The sequence below is a fragment of the Corapipo altera genome, unplaced genomic scaffold, assembly GCF_003945725.1.
Source record: "Corapipo altera isolate COAL_440 unplaced genomic scaffold, ASM394572v1 0, whole genome shotgun sequence".
Lineage (NCBI taxonomy): Eukaryota > Metazoa > Chordata > Aves > Passeriformes > Pipridae > Corapipo > Corapipo altera.
The window spans coordinates 32,992,473-33,009,677 of record NW_020884872.1 but is presented as its reverse complement, the minus strand read 5'-3'; the positions used below and the strand labels follow the sequence as shown (position 1 = coordinate 33,009,677).

At 37.5% G+C, this 17,205-nt stretch overlaps 1 protein-coding gene across 3 annotated transcripts in view; it reads left to right on the top strand.

Annotated features, from left to right (window-relative positions):
- Positions 1–17,205, top strand: part of HERC2 (HECT and RLD domain containing E3 ubiquitin protein ligase 2) — a 104,946-nt gene that overhangs the window by 11,874 nt on the left and 75,867 nt on the right. For all 3 annotated transcript variants that reach the window (XM_027642648.1, XM_027642665.1, XM_027642656.1), the window contains exons 4-5: positions 6,742–6,879; positions 15,514–15,733. In XM_027642648.1, the coding sequence (XP_027498449.1) occupies positions 6,742–6,879; positions 15,514–15,733 (358 nt within the window). The remainder of the gene's footprint in view (positions 1–6,741; positions 6,880–15,513; positions 15,734–17,205) is intronic.

The following is a 17,205-nucleotide window of genomic DNA, read 5'->3' as shown; positions in this document are numbered from 1 at the left end:
CTGTTGTTCCTAATTGGCTCGGCCTTGGCCAGCAGCAGGAAGTCTGTCCTGGAGCCGGCTGGCGTTGGCTCCATGAGACATGGGAAGCTTTTAGCAGCTTCTAACAGAAGCCACCCCTGTAGCCCCACCCCCCTGCCCGCTACCAAAACCCAGCCTCAGAAACCCACTACAGCTTGGCAGTGACTTTTTGTTTGGTATGCTTGGTGTGTTTACAGCTGAAGCCTTTGTTTAAAGAAAGAGGATTGAGGAATGGGATAAAGCCGATACTGCTATTTCAAATACTGTTTATGATCTTCATAAAGTTGCTGAAAGGTCACCTAAAAAACTGTCCACAATCTGACTGAGAATGTAGTGCTTTTTTCTGTGTGTCTGTGCCTTCCAGTGTACTTGAGAGCCATTCAAACATTGCAACTCCTGCAAATGGCAAAGAAATACATCCATTTAGAAAGATTACTTTGGTGGAGGTGGATTTTGTTTTGTGATGGGCTATACCAGAATGGAGGGATTCTGCTCTTGCCTTTTTTTCATCTTCATATTATGGTGCTTTTTTGACTCCTTATTGAAGAGAAAATTAAACTGTTCAAAAAAAGAAAAGATTTGTTTCTTAATCTGGCTGAAATGGATTTACCAAATGGTGAGATAAGTTTTGTCAGTAATTTATAAGACCCCCAAATAAATGAGAAGGGTGGAAATACTGCCTTTGGTATCACTGAACTATTATTTCAGCATCTGTTACTTCCTAAACTGTAGTGTTGGATAGACATGGTATTTCAGACCAGTTATGCTCAATTCCTTATGTAGACAATTTTGTCTACATCTACATACAGAAATTGATGAATTCATCTTTTTGTGCCAGATACTTACACGTTGTTTTTAGAGTTGTATCTGTGCTGGTCTTTGAGAGAAAACTATTCTTCTACTGACTTTATAGCTAAGTAGCTGCAGTTGAATTGATACTTTTGTTAGTTATGGTGCTGTACTGCTTTCAATAGTTCTGAGAAAGCTTATAGAAAAGTGTCATAGTATAATAGGTTTTAGTTTTCAGGGGAATCATTGAAATATCAAGTAGGAAATTGCAGTCTGTCACTTCTGATGCAAAATGTAGAGAGCAGTGTAAAGTAAAAAACCAGAAGTGTTAGGTAAGTCAGTCTTCTGTGACTTCACATGTTCATCCGCATGGGGACATTTGTTCTGAATAATGATGTGATTTTTTAAAAAATGCTGTATGTATGTATGTGTGACTTCGAAGGATCAAAAAGGTATAAGGTGTTAAAGGCTGTAGGATACTGTTACTTAAAAATACAGAATTTCTGACAGTTTACTTTATACAGTAAAGGCTTTTATATTACCTTAAAGCATCCAAGCTGCAATCAGGCTTTTGAAAGCTTTCTTATATCCATAGTGGTGGTGGTGATGTTGTTGAAGGCAGACTGCCACTTGTTTCCAGTACTGTATTGTGATGGGTTGACCTTAGCCAGCTGCCCACCCTTCCAGGTCCTCACTTGCTGCCCTTCCTCAACAGGACTTCAAAAAGGAAAAGATTGGGTATTGAGATAAAGCCAGGGAAATCACTTACCAGTTACTGTCATGGGTAAAATAGTCTTGAGAAAAATTAATTTAGTTTATTTTAGTGCCAGTTGAGATAGAATTGGATGTGAGTAACAAAGATGAAAACACCACCTTCCCCTTGCTTCTAGAGGAGTTAAGTGTGGGTACCACATAGCACAAATCACACCTGTTCCTGAGTGTATGTTCTTCTACATAGGTACTTCTAAAACATCTACTACTCTAAATGCTGCAGTAATTTAGAACTTTAAATAAGAGCTTTTTGAGGCTCTTAATGCTTAGCATCAATGTGTGAATTCTATTTTAGCGAAGTTAGCCTTCATAAATGCCACTGTGCTGGGCCCTACAGGATTGTAAAATGCAACGGTCTTGCTTATTAGACTGGAACTTTAAGAAGAAAGAACTAATCAAGGCTATTTTTGGTCAGTGTCAATCAGATTGTATATTTGATTCTGTTAGGCAGTAGTGAATCACAGAAGCAGAAGTGACAGTGTTTGCACCTCTGAACTTGCAGCTTGAATTGAGTTTTGTGAAATTGAGATCTAGGTATTGGTCTGTTTAGTTTGTGCTTAGTTTTTTGCATAAATGATCTACAAATATAATTCAAGGAGTGGGAAAAGTACATATGAGTAATGAGAGTTATGAAAAACCCAGTGGTTTTATAAAAAAAAGAATATATATTCATCTCAATATTCAGACTTAGGTACTAAATTGACTAATTTGGAGATAAACAAGAGAGGCTGCTGTAAGTAGTCCCTTTTATTCAGTCTGTTTTAAGAAGTTTTGACTTCGTACTTTACTCCATGGTAACTCTTTCTCCACCGATGCTGTCACTCTTGTTGATGCTATCTGGACTGCTCAAAAGAGGCACTTCATTCTTTCAGCGGATATTAGGAGTGGCAGTAGACATGCTATTGATAGCAAAAAACAGTTTGTTTCTCTCTTGGAAGAATATGCAAGTAGTGTGTTTTTTGTCTTAGCAAGAACATTTGGTTAGGAATAACCTCTTTTTGTTTTTTCTTCATGGCACTTTCAGAAAAACATGTTTGATAAATGTGTTAAACAGAATGTGTTTCCATGTTTCCAAGTATCATCTGAGGACACAGCTGTGACAGTACTGATGTCCAAATACAGGTGCACTTGCAGCGTGGCATGTACTTAAAGGATAATCAGGCTGCCCTTGGGAAATTTGGATTAGATTAATGTCTTGTATACTGGAAGCTATGTACTGAAAATGATAAAAAGGATTAAATAATATTATTCTTACTAAATTTTGAAGTTAGAGAACTCTTACTGTAAATTTTTAAAACTTACCAGTCAAGTACACAGGTCTCTTTTATGGGTTTCTATTTTTTTATTTATTTTTGATCCCTCAGACTTCATAGGTGGGAATTCCTGTTTCAATTAGCTATTCTAAGTTTCAGGGCAAACCCATGAAATTATTAGCCTCATACCTCTGTCCTGCCTTTGGTAAACACTGTGGCTTCCTCTTCTATTCCCTCATTACTGAAAGTTGGACCTTTGTCAGCCTGATGCCATTGAATCCACAAACCTCATTCAGTGTTGCACCTGCAAGCAAATTAAATAAAGTCCAAATGCCACAAGCAATTCCAGAGAGGCTGGCAGAAATGAAATCTTTATGGTAAGAATAACAGCATGTGGAATTGGTGATGATGGCTGCTGTTCAGACCATGTATGTATCAAACCATAGTAGTATGCAGGCATGTAGGCTGGCTCCTACTTTGAGCTTCCTCTTTTGTGTAAGAAAGAACTTGTTAGAAGTGAGAAGTGTTGCTTTGCACGCCCTCTCTTCTGCTTTCCCTGACCCAGCTATGGGCTGTACCCAATGGCTCAGGAATTCAATGCTCAGCTGGGGATTATTATACTCTCTCTGCAGGACACAGGGAAGCCTGTAATCACCCTGTTGGACAGTTTGACTTCATAAGTGTAAAACGCTCTATTGCAAATTCAACAGATAATTTTAAGAATGCATTTAAAAAAATAGTATACTAGGGAAGAAAAGAAACTTTATTTCTGATTAGAGTTAGGAGGTCAGAATCTTGTATCATCTTGACTTCTGTATCTGAAAGGGTGTGTAAACATGGCTTGCAAATGTATAGGCTTGCGTTCTTCCCTCACAAATAACTATCAATTGAAGTTTACACACACACATATATATATATACACATACATATATATGTATATATATATATGTATATATAAGAAAACACTTTTACAGAAAACAAATTACTATTTCATATTGCAGCTGAAATACTTCCTGAATCTGGGACTAGCAAATGCTGATTTAGAGTAGTTGTGAAATACAGCCCTTGCCTGAGCACCCTGTGTGACTTTTTGCCTTGTGAATGGCAACATCTGTGGAGAAAAGTGTTGCAGGCTTTCTCTTTCTACTGAGAGATTCCTGATGATACCCATTCATTGGCATTTCAGAGCAGCATAAGACCATACTGCAATCGTGGTGGAGGCAACTATGTGATATTGTCTTTTTTTCGTCATTGATTATGAAATATAAGTTCCACTTCTAGTGCTTCCTTTTCATCCTCCATTTATACTGGATTGAGCTATGACTGTCTAAGATAATGCACACATGGTAAGCTACTGCTCTCTGTTTTGGGAGCAAAATTCTAGTTGAGGATGGTTGCTACAGTTGCTTGGTTTTGACTGGGTATGCCTACCTGCCTCAGCTTAAACCAAAATATAGTTAAGAGAAAGTTCTTTCAGGGAAATGTTACACAGTTGTTTTCCCCGGCCACAATATTCACACTTCACTTTGAGAAAAATTAAGTTAAATCAGGTTGTCACACTACACTGTGTTTTTGCATACACTGTTTTGAAAACTGTCTTATAACTTGTTACTTTGGCCTATTCTGGCTTTGCTCAAGATTTTATTCTTCCTGCCTCTCTTTCTGAAATATCTTTGGGTCTCCCTTTTTACAAATCTCTTTCATAAGTGTAACTGAGCTTCCATAATTATGATGTCAGTGCTGCTGCTTTTGATTTAGACTGATACCAGCTTTGTCCCTTAGAGGGCAAGTGGTTTTTTGCAAGTATAGTGAACTGTCTTTTAATGAGATTTTTAGCTCAGCTCCTTACCACTTTTTCTTTCTTTGCTTCCCTTTCCTGTTCATGCAAACAAAAAAATTCTCCTGTGGACTAACGTTGTTTATAGTACAAAGCTTGAGTTCCCACCTGGATTGGGACCTTCTGTATTTGCAGTGAGGAACTGGACTAAATGACTAAGTTTGCAGCCCGTAGTTGTCATCCTTTGCCAAGGATCTATTTAGAAGTTCTCCTACAGCTGCCTGCAAAACAGTGTCTTGGCACAGCACCCTTCTACCCACTAACTAAAATTCCAGCTTGTGAAGTGTGTCTCTAGCTGCGTGGGTGAGTGGCAAAACACAGATTATGGTGTTACTGTGGAAATATTCTGAACCACTGGGGCTGAACAGTGTCCTTAGTCATAATGGATTCTGTACCTTTAGTATTATTTGCTTGTGCCTTTGAATAGAAGCAGCTGGATTGAATTGCATTTTGGACATTGTTATCATGCTGATGACTCATAGGCTGTGCCTCAGTGTTTGAGGGAGACAGTTGTAACCTCTATGATTGCCACTTAAAAGAGGGATATCCAAGATGCATTTTCTTATTCTCAAGTGACTTTGTTATCTCTTTAACTCACAATCTCAGCTCTAGCATGGATACTGCAGTTATGTCTCTTCTTCCTTTTTTCCTGCTCTTCAATCTTGATCTTCCGCCTCCTGAGTACTTCTGTCTGACAGGTTAGGAAACGCTAGCTTTAATTTAAAACTTGTATAATTAAGGCACCCCAAAAAGGTTTATTTGGGATGTGCTATTGTCTATAGCCTAACAAATTTTAAACAAAGAGGTAATCACAGATCCAGTTACAACCAGATTAAGCATTAATTTTCTGTCAGGCAAGATGGAAAGAGTAGTTGAATGGTTTTGTACATTTGATAGGTGTATTTTATTTGTTCTGAGCCTTTGAACTCACTCTCTGTCAGAGTGAGGCAGGCTGCAGTCAGATGTTCTGTGTCTGGCTACAGCTGTAAACCCCTCATTATTATCTTCTGAAATAATGCTGGTACAAATGCATTTTTGCTGGGGATGTGTGGGGTGAGATAGGAAAACAGACAAAATAGTAGTGCTTATCTGACATGGTGTGGCTGGGACATTTAGGGAGGGAGTCTCTCTACACTAGGTGGGCAAATCGGAATGGAAGACTGGCCAGTTGTAAGACCCAGGTGAAAATGGCTGGAACTAAACTCTTCAGAGATAGGTTTCAAATGCTGGACTGGAGTAATTTTGGATGGTATTGTTTGAAAAGAAGAGCAGGGCGAGGAAAGCTGTTGCCCACATGTCCCTTTATTGCAAGGCAAACTTATGCATTGAACTGACTTGGAGTATGGATATGGAAATCCATATTCCCAGTATGAATAAGGACAGATGTCCAGCTCTCTAATTCTACTGTTTTTAGAAAATTAGGACTTCCATGGAGCCTTTGATTACAGAGATAAGTGACTAATGTCTGTGTTCTGTCTTTATGAAAGTAGTCTCAAAAGGATTGGAAGTGCTGTTTCATTGCTTGGGCAGAAAATAGTGGTATTATTTTCATTACTTACTGGTAATTACTAAGATGCTGGATACATTACAGATGTTGAAATACTGCTGCATAAAAGTAGTGTAAATGCCAATATATAGCTCTCCATGATTTTGAAATTAAGGCAATTACTATCTTTTTCCTGTGTTGGAAATGGAATATAGAAACAAGTAAATTCTATGGAAATACTGATAGTTGGAAGCAAAACCTGACTTAAAGTGCATCCTTTGCAGTACTGTGTTGCAAATCCATTGCAAGTCTTACGTGACGGTATCGATATTAAACGTTCATCACTCCGAGGAGATTACAGTGGGGATTTCTAGGTTTTAAGGTCACTGTCTTACGAAATGTAAGATGAGACCTAGCACCTGTGACAGTTAATATGGTGAAATACTGCTTCCCCCCACCCTGTACTCTTAATGATAGACAGTATTGCTCTAAGCTTTTGGGCTGGGTATTTCACCTTTACACGTCTAAAATAGACCTGAATTCAAAGGGAAAGTAGCTTAACTGGTCTTGGTTTTTGTTTCCTTTAGATGATAGCACTGAATGCCAAACTGCATCAAAGAAAGAAGAGCAAAACGACAAAGAAAAGAAAGATGAAGAAGAGACTCCACTGCCCACTTACAGGGCCAAATCGATTGTTGAGAGTTGGGTGTGGGGCAAACAACCAGGTATTACAGCTGTTTTGGTTATTGTCACTGAAGCATTACGTGTTCTCTATTGATCACTACTTTTGTAGCATCAGGAAGTAATTGCATCAAATGTACTTGCTGACAGATGGATCTGTTAGGTTAGTGAAATAAGTTGGATAAGTGGTTAACTATGATTTAAATAAACATTTACTATAATTAATTTCAGATATAATTAGACTCATAACTTGAAGAGTCAATTTGCACCTTTTGGTTGCTTGAGGGAGTGATAAAGTGACTTGGAACAAATGAAGTTATACAGTGAAATGTTCCAGTGTCTTCAGAATATTTCTTTTTGGGTGAAGACGTTAAAAAGAAATGGCTTGGTTTCTGAAGCCTGGATGTTGTGCAGGCAATAAAGGTTTAATAGGTGATTTTTCACTTTGATTTCATGATCTGGGAGATTGAGTGAATCGTGGAAGGGAGGTTGAAATGGTTAATTCAATTAAGTGTTTGTCCTGACTTTTGTTGACAGTAAACTTACCCTTTGGTGGAAAAATGGTTTACGTGTTCACATCTTCATGTGAGGGTCTATAAAATACTGATTTTGATATAGAAGCCAGTTAAAGTTCATGGCTGTTTGTTACTGTAGATCAGCAGTTCATTGTCTAAAATAGTCCATGTTTAAAAATAGCAGATCAGAAGAAGCTTCACTTTGGTGGTTTGTTTTACAGTTCTGGTGCACGATGTTGCCTGATTCAGATGTTGGCATGTACAGACTTCAGAGACATCTCATGTGCCCCTTGTCCTTTCCCCTCACCCAGAAACACTTGAAGGTCCCCAGGAAAAGTATTATCTCTTCAGTGCCAGAATCTGCATCTGTGAAGCTCTGTTTGCTAGGGAAGCTGTTTGTTTCTGTTGAGCCACAGGTCAGCTGGCAGTCTGCTGTCCTCTGCTCTGTGCCAGCCAGCTTGCTCCCTTTTCTTAAGGGCAGGAGGACAGATGGATGGGGTGTCACTCTGGTAGTGGGACAGAATTTTGCACTATAGGAGGAATGAAAAGAATTGCCACTACAGTGGAAGGGGAGTGAGAATTGAATCTGTTGAAGAGATTTAAGCAGAAGGTCACATTATTTATGTTTTATATTCTTATTTAATGTCTGTTACTGAACAGTAAAATAAAACTGTTTATGAAATGGTAAGGTAATTTTTATTTCTTGAAAAGATTAGGAACAGTTCCACTGGTGCAACAACTATCTGTCTAAAAACTGAGCTTTACAAACAAATAAATTGTGATTCAAATTCACTGTCATCTGATCTCATTTCTTATGTTTAAGATGCTAAATATTGCATACTTACAAAGTTAGTTTAAAGTCACCTTAATTGCTGTCTGACTAGAAAATACCACTTTCTACTTAGAAGTTTCAGTAGGGGTGCTACTGTTCTGTTTCCCCTCAGGATAAGAAAGTAAATGAGGAAATAATCTTAATGCAAACATCCTTAAATGAATAAGCAATGTACAGCTGAAGTGGGGATATGGTTTTTTTGTGTAGTCAGATCTGTTTTGTATTAATGGTGCATTAATCTATTATGATGGTAAATCAGTGGCATGGTGTTGCACTTCTGGGGTTTCCTCATGTGTGAGTGAGGGCTTGTTTACAGACAGTGCTGCATCTTGTTTTCCGATATTGTTAGTACAGCTGATTGCACAAAGAAATGATTTAGAGTCAGCACCAAACATGGAAGATTAAAATTAACCCTGTGACTTCGGTGGGCTATTGTTGAGTTACCTGTCATTAGCAACTGCAGTTGACTCTTCCTGTGTTTGCTTTGTGAAAGATAAAGAGATATGCAGAACTTCCATCCTGTAAGGGGCTCCTAGTTACATGATTAAATATAAATTTATACTGTGTGCAGAAGGAATTAAAAAGTAGTCATCACGCTGAAAAAACTTGCTTTTAACCTTCTTCATTTTGATATTTTCTGCTTTTATCGAATTTCTTGATCAATACTCATTTGACTCAGCATTTTTAAATCTAAAGGTTGAAATTTGACCTCCCCGTTCTACATTTCTTAGAACTTCTTCATCCCTGTTTTTTTCTTTTACTTTCTTGCCACTAGAAACAGATTTTAACTTGCCTTCACATCATCATTGCATCCCATTCCCTCTGCCCCTGTTTCCTCTGCCCCAGCTTGAAACCACTTGTTGAGCTCCAGGTAATGGTTACTCCTCATGCCCTTATTAGGGGGGTGTATGCATGTGTATGTTTTTATACACACAGGAATTTCAGTTCTTGCTGTTTTGTTCTGTGTATCATGAGTATTTGAACATCAATTTAAACAAGTTTTGCTGATGATTTAAAACTTGGAAAATTATAGAATCATAGAATATGCTGAATTGGAAGGAACCCATCAGGATGGAGTTGAATTCCCAGCCCTGCACAGGACACCCAAGAGTCACACCAGGTGCTTCTTGAACTCTATCAGGCTTGGTGCTGTGACCACTTCCCTGGGGAGCCTGTTTCTCTGTGAGAAAAACTTTTTCCTGATATTTAACCTAAACCTCTCCTGACACAGCTTCATGCCGTTTTCTCAACTCCTGTCACTGATCATGAGAGTGAAAAGATCAGTACTTGCCCCTCTGCTTCCCCTTGTGAGGAAGTTGTAGACTGCAATGAGGTCTGTCCTCTTGTCTCCTCCTCTCCAGGCTGAACAAACCAAGTGACCTCAGCTGCTCCTCATACGGCTTCCCCTCCAGACCCTTCACCATCCTTGTTCGTCCAGCCACATAATGAGATGGATTTTGAATGCACATGCAACTAATCATTATTTCTCCTGCTGAATACTAATAAAGTCAAGTCTGATGGTGGTCATGTTTTTAATTGGGGAGCAGACTTCAGAAAGCTGAAAGCTAAATGCCCTTTAGGCATTATATTCTTTGTTGGTATAAAATAACTTTTGGAGCATATTTAGGTTTGTTTCTGAAGGAAATCATGTGTATGTGACTGCATTTTTGTCCTTCCCTCTAACTTTTGAATTCACTCATTCTACAGGCTTAGAGGGTCATTAGAAGCCCGTTAAGCCAAGCCAGCTGCATCCTTTATCTCCTCTTTGTCCAGTGGAAATAGCACATAGTGGAAAGGGAAAGAAGAGACAAAATACAAAGTTCTCTAGGAAATTAGAGCACATTAGTTCTGCTGATGACAGGAATGTGTGCTCATTATAACAGTAGATTCCTGCCAGATTCTCTTTGAAATGTGTTTTCAGGTCTGAAATCTCTCCACACTGTAACATCTATGTTTGCTGTTACTAAAGCTTGTGACTCAACCCAAGTCCTTGAAACTTTTCAGTCTGATATTGGCATTTTTAAGGTGCTTAATTTACCAGTCAGAAGCCTGTGGTGTTCCCTACAAGAGCTGAGGAAATGAGTGTTAAACTATGAAGCATGTTAAGGTGTTTCCTTGAACTGCTAAAGCAGGAGCAAACATGCCTTAGGACAGGTCGGTTATATTAGGCTCAGGTCAGGTTAGTGTTCTGGTTGTGGCTAAGAAGTCACTGTCTTGTTGTTTTGTTCCATGTTTTGCTCAAATATCTAAATAACGTGTCTCTTCTTAATACTGTTCTACCAAAAAGTCACAGTTAGACAATTCCACTGTTTTTTTCCTTCTAATGCAGAGAACTTTGGGCAGGAAGAATTAAGAAGTGCAGACATATGATTATGTTGATTGTTGAGGGGAGAGAGATGTGATAAATTTTAACAGAAGGTGGTAAAGCCCTTACCTGTCTCTACTGCAGCCAGCAACATCTCTAACTATAGTTGTCAATTAACAGGTATTCTGCTAATGGTGATTTGAGAATTTATACTGGTATGGTATGACTTCAACTCCTACAGTGTAGGTACAGATTAGGTAAATAATGTGTCTCCACCCTCATAGAATAACTGGCAAAGCATAGCATTGCAAGGGATGGTTAACATCAAGGGCTGGTGTAGTGACATATGAACAGTTTTGTTTAAAGAGTTCCCTGTAACCTTCTCAGATGAAACTTGAATCGTTACTATTAATAAGCTATTCTCTCACTAGGCTGTTTAGTTCATTGGTAATAAGTGTTGCTTAGACTTGAGGGTTTATTGAAATGAGTTTCACTGGGTTGATTCCCAGATATATTTAAATCTTTCTAAAGATGAATGGAATTTTTTGTAAAGATAAATTTACTTATGACACAGGAGAAAATTTAAAGCGAGGAAGTATATAGATATATCTCACTTAAAAATAGTGTTACTTTTAATAAAACAAGGCAGTCCTTTGTTCGAGTCTTAGCTGTCTGAGTTACAAGGACTACTGTGACCTGTTCCAGTCTTTACTACACTTTGTATATGAACTTTATTTTACATTCTTGAAATACTAAGGGACTTTGTATAAAGTATTTAAGAGTAGAGTTATTCTAGTGGAAAGCCTTCCTAAAATTGTAGCCATTTGAGATTTTGAAGGCAAAGCAAGAAGAGGTAAAGAAAATAATTTAATTACAGCTAAATTCAGTAAACTTAAATTTATTCTTTATGCAGGTTATTTTTATATGGCTTGTATCTTGGTGAGGCTAAATGATATTTTACATTAAGGAAATTTTCATGCAGTGTTTCGGTATTTGAAAATAGTGTTTTGTAACTGGACAGTTCTTCATATTGCTAGTTTCTGAATGCAAAGACCTTGTGGGTTTTAGGGCTAATCACTTGAAAAATGAATTTTTTTCCAGCCCTTTTTTCTTCTTAAAAAGTCAAGACAGAATTTTAGTTGATTCCTTTTCTAGCTTTTGTATTGTCTTAATTTGTTGACATTGACTTCACTGACAAGAAAGCAAAATAACTTGCTTTTAAAATTCCTTAACTCTAGGAAATGCTTTTGTGAGGTTTTTTTCTGTGAGACTTTGCAAAGTCTGTGGAACCATGGACTGTTTTTTTTATTAAACCAGAACTAAACCTTTGAGGTATTAAAAACCTACAGTAATGTTATCTTTTTTTTTTTTTTTTTTTTTTTTTTTTTTTTGTCAAATGAACCAACTGTTCTATCAGATCATTGAGTAGGATGTTGAACATCTTACAGGTTACCTTTAGTATGTATTACTGAACCATTAGGAATTAATTCAGTAGGTGCTGCTATGAAACTTTTTCTCTGCAGACACACAGGACTGTGTGTGTATACAATGGCCCAGCTCTGTGACTGGTACTGCTTGATGTGCATACATGGTATGCAGTGTAGGATTCTGTTTCTGTTCGTTCAGAGTTCATACGGTAGATTGTGTCACCTGCTGCATTGGCATGACTGGGATGCTGATAGTGGCAGGGCTACTGCCCCGAATGTGAGCTCGCTGCCCAATGCACAGCACCAGTTTAAACACCAAGATAAAGTGTTCCTATTTCTTTATTCTAGTTTGCACAAAGTAGGGAGCTGGGTGGCAACCCATAAAAGGCTGGCTCCCCAGTCATCAAAACTTTACGCCATCTGTATGTTTTGGCAAACAGAAATCACTGTTCGCTGGCTACAAGTTACATAGTTCTCTTATTAATTAGTTTTCTACCTTCTATTTGTTAAATGTTTGTCTCATTTCTCATGCTAATTAGTCTGCATGCTTGGTCTTTCTCTTCTTTTGAGTCAATGGGTTTCTTGAATCAGTGAGTCGTGAGTGAGTCGGTGGTCACAATCTCCCCCTGCCAGAATTATCTTTTATCTAGCTGGAGTTGATTTCAGCACAGTTGCTGAGTTAGCTTTTTAGTTTCTTCCTTATTGTGAGAGTTCTGCCCCATGTCCCCGTGGCCTGTAGATTCTGCATTCTTCATGTCCACTCTCAGTGGCACATCTTTCTCCCCAGGCTTTGTTAACCTCCCTCTCTGTCTGAGATCGTTGAAGCATGCCAAGCCCTAAACCTTAACAAGGCAGTTTTAATAACAAGTAATTTATCTTTCTAGCACCTGGACATCACTGTGGCTGATTGAAAGTGGTGTGAAAGGTATACAGTTGTAAACTTTGAGGAAAAATTCCTCATAAAGTAATTGCTGGAGGATTGTAGGTGGTCTCTGCCTGTCCCAAGTGTTTCTTTTCAGTAGTTCCCATGACATATGTTTAATAAGCATGTTATTTTGAAATGAAGGCCTTTTTCCTCTAAGTCTTCAACTCTCAGAAATAATTTTAGAGGGTGTCCACAGTTGGATAACTTGCTAGTCAGGAAGGAAGGATGAATGCTGTATCTCTGTATTACGTGGCAGGCTGCTGTGTCTAGCACCTAGTGCTTGTTTTCTGTAGCACCATACATAGACTCTCTTCCCCAAACATAAGTGTTAAAGTCCCTTGTTTTTTCTTCATTGACTATTTCTTTACTTTTCCTATAGAGACAAGAGACCATAATATGGGGAATGAATTGGCAGGATAAAATTGTTTGCCAAAACCAACACTCAGTTGGTTAGAGCCTGGTACCGGTAATGCTAAGGTTGTTGGTTTGATCCCTGTAGGAGTCATTCACTTAGAGTTGGACTCAATGATCATTGTGGGTCCCTTCCAACTCAGAATATTCTGTGCTTCGGTGATGTTAAGCAAAGTCTCTTTGTGAAGCAGAGAGCATGGTCATTTCATCCTTTGTTCTTATAGACTGGTGGTATGTAGAGGTAGATAGGATTTTGTGTTCAGAAAGAGAAGGAAAAAACTCAGATTTTTATGTCTTCCTATGGTTTACTTAGCAGTATTGACCATGCTCCCTGAAGTATATACTGCAAAATGGGGTTTTTTTGCTTACAAAATAAAAGTTAAGGTACACCTAAGGTAACAGCAACAGTCTCAGAACATGTAGTTTATATTTTGTGGAATGTTTTACTTTGCTATTCTAAGTAATGCTAACACTGCAACTGAGATTTTTTTCCCTCAAAATTGTATTAAATGAAACAAAATTTGTTACATAAGCCTGGAGGTATACAGAAGCTTCAGGCTAGGTACTGATAGTCATCTATTAAAGCTGTTGAGTTAACTTCTATATGACCATAATGTTAAGGGACAGTATAAAAGCCAAACCAAAGAAATCAAATGTACCTTTGACAGGCATCTATTTTATTTATGTGTTACTTTACACTGTGATCTGGAGGAGCCTTATGTACGTAACTTCCTGATATTCACCTGTGCCACAGAGTTCTTGGGAGATTTAGTAGAGCTAATACCACACTAATGCAGTGTGACTTTTTGTCAAATTTGTTCATTTTGTTGTATTTCTTGTTGTTTGAGTCAATGTGTATAATTACTGCAATTACTTTTGTCTATGAGGTCTAGACTGCAAGGAACACATTTTAATCTATTCTTACTTGGTGAAAAAATAAGTTGTTCCTCATAGTCAGGTGGAAAGATGTGAATTGCCTCAGGGAAAGGAATCTAACACATTATGAAATGGTGAAATGTGAGTAGCAATGTTGAAAACAGGCTGACAGCAAACCATAAGTGACTGTGCAATGTGATCCCGTGGCAGAAAAGGCTACTTGAATTCTCTACTGGGTACACAAAGATGTGTTGCAGAGTGGGGACAAAACATGGAAATAGTTTATGCAGTTACAGCTGCAAAAAAAGTTATGCCTCAACTTTAGAGACTACCATAAATGTATATAGCTCAGAGGCAGCTGTTCCAAAAAATATATTGGTTTTTGTATGGTTTTGTGGTTGTTATTTTTTTTTAAAGTTTGTCCATCTTCTCATAAGCCCTGTTACATATATGCAGACATATGGGTTTTTTTTCCCATACCCCTTATTCAGGTGTCAGTTAAAACAAAGGTACTTCTGTGGAGCAGCCAGGCAACAAATGTGGTTGGCTTAGGGACAAGTGCAGTAATTTAGCGCAAAGCAGAGTGGGGTCGCCCAGTGATCAGACTGTTAATGACAGGACAGAAAAGAATCCCTCTAAGAATGCACTTCATTGATATTTATACTGTGAATTAAAGCTACAGAGAATATAAAAATAGTTTCCAAATCTCTATTTTAAAGTGGTTTTGTTATTGTTGACACTGTACTTCTTATCATCATCTTATTACTAGGACTTTGGGCTGTTGAGTACTTTCTCTGATTAGTGAACAGTTAATTCTCTAACATTGGTACATAAGTCAGATCTTTTATTTGATAATAGTACTTGCAAGCATCTTAAATTTCTGACATTTGTTTCAGAAGCGTAGCAGCTCTTGGCAGTGATTCTGGTGCTTCTGAGAGTAGTTTTATAACTTTTGAGAAACTTAAGATAATGAGTATAGCTGCAAAATGAAAGCATATCCTTGTGGGGACATGCAGGGGACTTGCCTGCACTCAGGAGAAGTCTGACTGAGGTTGGATGGTGATAAGAGTTTGCTGTCTAACTTGTTTTTTTGAAATGCATAAATATTTCCTGTGATGTTTTAATTTCAGACATGAAATATGAAGGGCTAGATATGTATACAAAACCAGTTTTGATAATAACCTTTGTTGAAACACCTGTTTAAGTGTGATTATATCATACCGTGGATTAGAAATGTGCACATTATGTATGAGAACAGGGAATTTCACTGGGTTTTGAAGTTCAGACTCCTGGTTGCTTTACAGTTTTCAATTTGTCTTGATTTTTCTTGATACTGTATGTAACAAAGATGAACAACCATAAAAGAATATCTTTCTCTGATTCTCAGATGTGAATGAATTGAAGGAGTGCCTTCATGTACTAGTGAAGGAACAGCAAAGTCTGGCCACACAAACTGCTACAACAGCTCTATCAGCTATGAGGCTAAAACAGCGGCTAGTTATCCTGGAACGATATTTCATTGCTTTGAACAGAACAGTTCTTCAGGAGAATGTCAAAGTAAAGTGGAAAAGCAGTAGTGTTTCTCTGCCTGCTATGGATAAGAAAAGGTAATGCATGAACAAGTTAATACATTAGAAAACTCATAGAAAGATTATCAACCTGTGTGTCAGCGCTTGATGTGATGTATTCCTCCTTGAGACACATTAGCAGTAAAGAAACTTATTTCTTGAGATGGTTTTACCATATTAAGTAAAAAGTGGTGTTATCTGCCATGCAGTTTTCTTTCTTACCTGATGCTTTCTTATAGTGTCTCTGTACTGGTAGGTTTTGATTGTAATACATTTCTGTAGATACTATTCTTTTAGCTATACACATGCTTTTATCGAAGTATTCCTTTTGTTCTACTCAGCTAGAAAGTGTGAAGAAGTGTGTTTCAGAAATGTGCTGATGGAAGTTACATAGTTTGAATAATGCTAATATGTTTTTGTCAATATTTGCTCAGTTAAGGCACATAAATTTAAAAATGCAAATACATAAAAGCTGAACATAATTTTCTGTAGTGTGGTTGAAAAATGATGTAATTACACCTTTTATATGCAACAATTTCAAGAGAAGTAATGGAATAAGAAATTGTCTGATTACTTGCCATGACTAGATAGCTATCTAGACCTAAAAATAGAAAAATCTCTCAGATGGGGCATTAAAGGATCTGTTCAGTAGCTGAACAAGATTGCTCTCTGGCAGAACAAGCAATTCAGCTAGGAAAGTTTTTATGTTACATTATCTCTAGCTTCCAAATATGAAGGGAGAGTGTAAGTAGATATCACGACTAGTTATTATGGGATTGGAGTTCTGACAATGATATATTTCTCTAAATAGAGTTCTCTAGAATTTTTTTTTCAGTTCTGATTAAAAAGAACACTGATGTGTTTAAGTTATTGGATTGCTAAAAATGGGAGTATAATTTTTTTCTCTTTTGGAGAAGTCCTAAGCAATTCACTGTCTTTGTAATCTCACATCAAAAGGAAATAGAATTGTTGGTTCAATAGTGGAAACTGTAGGGTATGTCCTGTTGTTTAGTACAAAGGGGAGCATACTTAAATTAATGGGATTGTCTCCATGAAAAAAAAGTTAACAGCAATGTATGTAAATCCAGTGGATATTAACAAAAGTTGAAGCTATCTCTCTTCCATACACACGCTGACACAGAAGCTGCAAAGAGGGATTTGTAACATTGACACTTGAATGGAAAAAAAAACAAAGACAAAATGGGTGGAATTAATTATCAATAATTAAAGTTTCATAAAAATCTGTAAGCATAGTTTATGCAGTCCAAATTAAAATATAAGCTTAATGAGTAAATAATGAGTACATGGAGTATCTTACGTCTTTGTGTTTTGAATACAGCATCATAATTTCACTCTCAGTAACTGTGGGCATTTTTCTGATTGCAGTCAATTATGCCAGTCTGGTTTATTTTTTTCTATGTGGAACTTTTTGATGTTGGGCGTTGAATTAGTGCTTTGAAGCAGTTGAAGTTAAATGTTGACTGCTGATATTTTGATGTTGTTCACCTTCA